This window comes from Halyomorpha halys, unplaced genomic scaffold (assembly GCF_000696795.3).
Source record: "Halyomorpha halys isolate HHAL.00 unplaced genomic scaffold, Hhal_1.1 Scaffold350.1, whole genome shotgun sequence".
NCBI lineage: Eukaryota > Metazoa > Arthropoda > Insecta > Hemiptera > Pentatomidae > Halyomorpha > Halyomorpha halys.
Window position 1 is genome coordinate 162,935 of NW_027107986.1, and position 3,226 is coordinate 166,160.

The following is a 3,226-nucleotide window of genomic DNA, read 5'->3' on the forward strand; positions in this document are numbered from 1 at the left end:
TATATAAATGTATGTATATATAAATGCGTGTATATGTACTCAATGTTATTTGGTTCGGTATCGTAAATAAAAAAAAAAAACTCTTTTTGAGAGTAATTACTCCTCAAAGATTTGTTTTTAATAATAACAGTAATTTTTATAACAACGATCACAATAACACATTATTTACAGTTTGATCATAAATTTTCTTTTTAAATCTATTGTAATTAATTTTATTTATATTTATTACTACAAAACAATTTTGTTTATCCTGGAATATAAATGGAATAAGAGTTATAATTGTTTCACCTTTTAGAAAATGTAATTGGTTTTCATCCCTTCATATTGGATCATACATATGAATGTAATAAAGCCCAACTTTGCAGAGATTCACTTGACCAACAATTACAATTTCATAATACACTACATTGCATTTTACTTTACAAAAAGATGAATTGTTGATATTTACAATATACTTATCCATATTTTCTTCATAATATAATTATGAAATTTTCATTCATCCCATCTTGTTCTGTAATCAATATTTCTCAGCACCTGTTTTTTAAACCAACTTAATGCAGGATCTAGCATTAATCATAGAAAAAAAATTCTTACCTAGCTTACCATAGTTTCAATAATTCTATATTTTGAAGATCTCGTTCATACAAGTATTGTAAATGCTGAAAACCTAAATGAAATAGAATCTAAAATTCTATTCACTTCTTATTAGAGTTTAAGAACAAAGATAGTTAAATTTTTATAACTTAAATATAAAATAAACAAAAATTTTCCATAGCTTCAATTCTGATTCACCTTTTTACTAATGTTCCATTCATATTGAAAACTATATACCATCTTGAAATAAGTATGTATTCCATCTTCTTGAATTCTATTAAGATTTTTTTAATTTATTCACTTAAACAAATTTGACCGAAACATATCTTATTGTTTCAAACAAATGCTGTTATATTATAAAAGTTTAGGGTACACATAAAATAAATTAATTCTCTTCTCACTTTTATTAAATATATTTTATAATTAACAAAAACTTTAAATTGTATTGAAATTGCAGAGAAATATACTTTAATAGGAGTATTTCATGCGTTTGTAAAAAAAGAAAATATTACTATCCATGCAATGTACAAATTATAAAAATATCTGTGATTTGAAAATTCAGAATAGACAGAATAGAAAATTTCAAATTCAATATATCGGTACAATTATTTAAAATAAAACAACTATCTAGCAGCGTTTATCTTTTTGTTGTTTACTATTTGAGAAAATTATAAATTATTTATCTTTTTTTTTATGAAATATTGATTATTAACGTTCATTTTATAACTGCATAGTTTATACTGTTAAAATGCAACATTCGTATCACTGATATCCCAATAAGTCTCTATAGTTGCAATAAAACTCTTTCTGCTCTTTTATTGCATATAACTCAATCCAATGACATATACTCTATTCATAAATGCCATTAGAATACAGTTTTATTGGAGCTATAATAATATTGATATTACATTGCTTCTTTTTTTAAAGATATAATCTCCATTTATTTAAGCTGTTAAATCATATTCAAGCAATAAAATTGCCTTTAGGTTAGTAGATTAAAAGTTTCTATTCTGATTAATTAAATATTTCATTTTATTGCTATGCAGGACATTTAAAACAACAATACGGTAGAAAAAAAATCATCTACAATATCTCTTATATACAACTCACCTCCTGAAATCTTTGCTCCAACAGACGTAGATGATCGGGTTCATTCCAGAGTTTATCCATCCGAGCCAGGTGACAATTGCGGAAACCAGTTCTTCTTCGGCGATGCAGTTGGAGCAGAATCCAGTGAGCAGATTGACAACAAAAAAAGGTAACCAACAGATAATGAAAACACCCATAACAATTCCAAGAGTTTTAGCAGCCTTCTTTTCTTTGGCAAATTTAGAGAGTTTTCTACTGAGGGAAAAATTCTTACTGACATGTCGACCTTGCTGCATAGATTTTGGACCACCGTTTTGAGGAATAGAGTAATCAATTTCATCAGAGAGAGAAGGACTTTCATAGACATAGCTTCTTCCACGGTGGATTCTCAAAGTAAGTTCGATTTCACCCCTCGTCATCATAACTTGTTTCGACCCATGTTTCAAAGAACGCGTTTGAATGACAGCAGCCCTGTAGATCTTGTAATAAGTAAATACCATCACAAAAAGAGGAAGATAAAAAGAAATAGTGGAAGAGAAGATTAGATAACCAAGATTGTCAGTAAAGGGACATTTGTTCCTCGGGGTACCCTCTCTCACTGCTCTCCACCAAAGTATTGCTGGGAAAGAAATAGCGCCAGAACAGATCCAAATACCAGCAATCAGAAGTGTGGCTCTTTGTCTACTCATTCTAGAAGGATAGAGAAAAGGATCAGTGATAGCCCAGTACCTGTCAAGAGAAATGACACAGAGGTTGAGAATAGAAGCAGTGCTGAACAGAACATCAAGAGATCTCCAAGTGTCGCACCAGTTAGAACCGAAGTACCAATTGTGCTGGAGAACTTCATAAATGGCAGAGAAAGGCATGACAACTAGACCAACAAGACAATCTGCAAGAGCCAAAGAGGTTACGAAGTAATTAGTAGCAGTGTGAAGATATCTCTCTCTTATGACAGCGGCGATGACCAAACTATTACCGAAGACAGTCATGATGGAAAACATCAACAACACCGAACCTAAAGCTCCTCGACTTCGGGAAATCTTGGACAGTTCATTCCAGATTTCGACGTTAGTGGTATTTTCGATGGTTTTATTGTCATCGGTGAGGATGAGGTCGGTGATGTTGAAGACGTCCATGGTGCCGGGCCGCCGGAGCCCGAATGGACTTAGAAGGGCGGGTGGCAGGGGGTGACTAGGGGGTGCTTGCTCCGCTAGGGCCGTTACGCAAGCGCCCTACCCGCTCCTCACGGCACACTCCTAATATTATTATTAACACTCCCATAAGCTGAGACCGAGGGCGGAAACTCACGCCCCATCTCCCTAAACACAAAGCTACCTGATCTCTTTCCATTTTCATTCAATATTCGTCTTATGTCACCTAGAATCTCACCACCTCCGCAAATTCATGTCCCCTGCCAAAAGCTTATGAGAGACCGAAATGCTTCCTCTACTTTCTAATTATAATTTTCAGCTCCACTTATATATACTAAATTAAAAGGTAATTTATCGAATAAAAAAAATGGTCAACTGTGATTTTAAAACCC

The 3,226-nt window shown here is 32.7% G+C and overlaps 1 protein-coding gene across 1 annotated transcript; it reads right to left on the minus strand.

Annotated features, from left to right (window-relative positions):
- Positions 1-1,700: 1,700 nt before the first annotated feature.
- Dop1R2 (dopamine receptor 2) lies at positions 1,701-2,854 on the minus strand. The gene has a single exon (XM_014421988.2). It carries the CDS (start codon positions 2,817-2,819, stop codon positions 1,701-1,703), a length of 1,119 nt encoding a protein of 372 aa, XP_014277474.2. The 5' UTR covers positions 2,820-2,854.
- Between the last annotated feature and the right edge of the window lie 372 nt (positions 2,855-3,226).

What these genes read in the sequence shown, in the direction of transcription:
- Dop1R2 (XM_014421988.2), bottom strand. Translation starts at nt 2,819, where the DNA reads ATGGACGTCTTCAACATCACCGACCTCATCCTCACCGATGACAATAAA.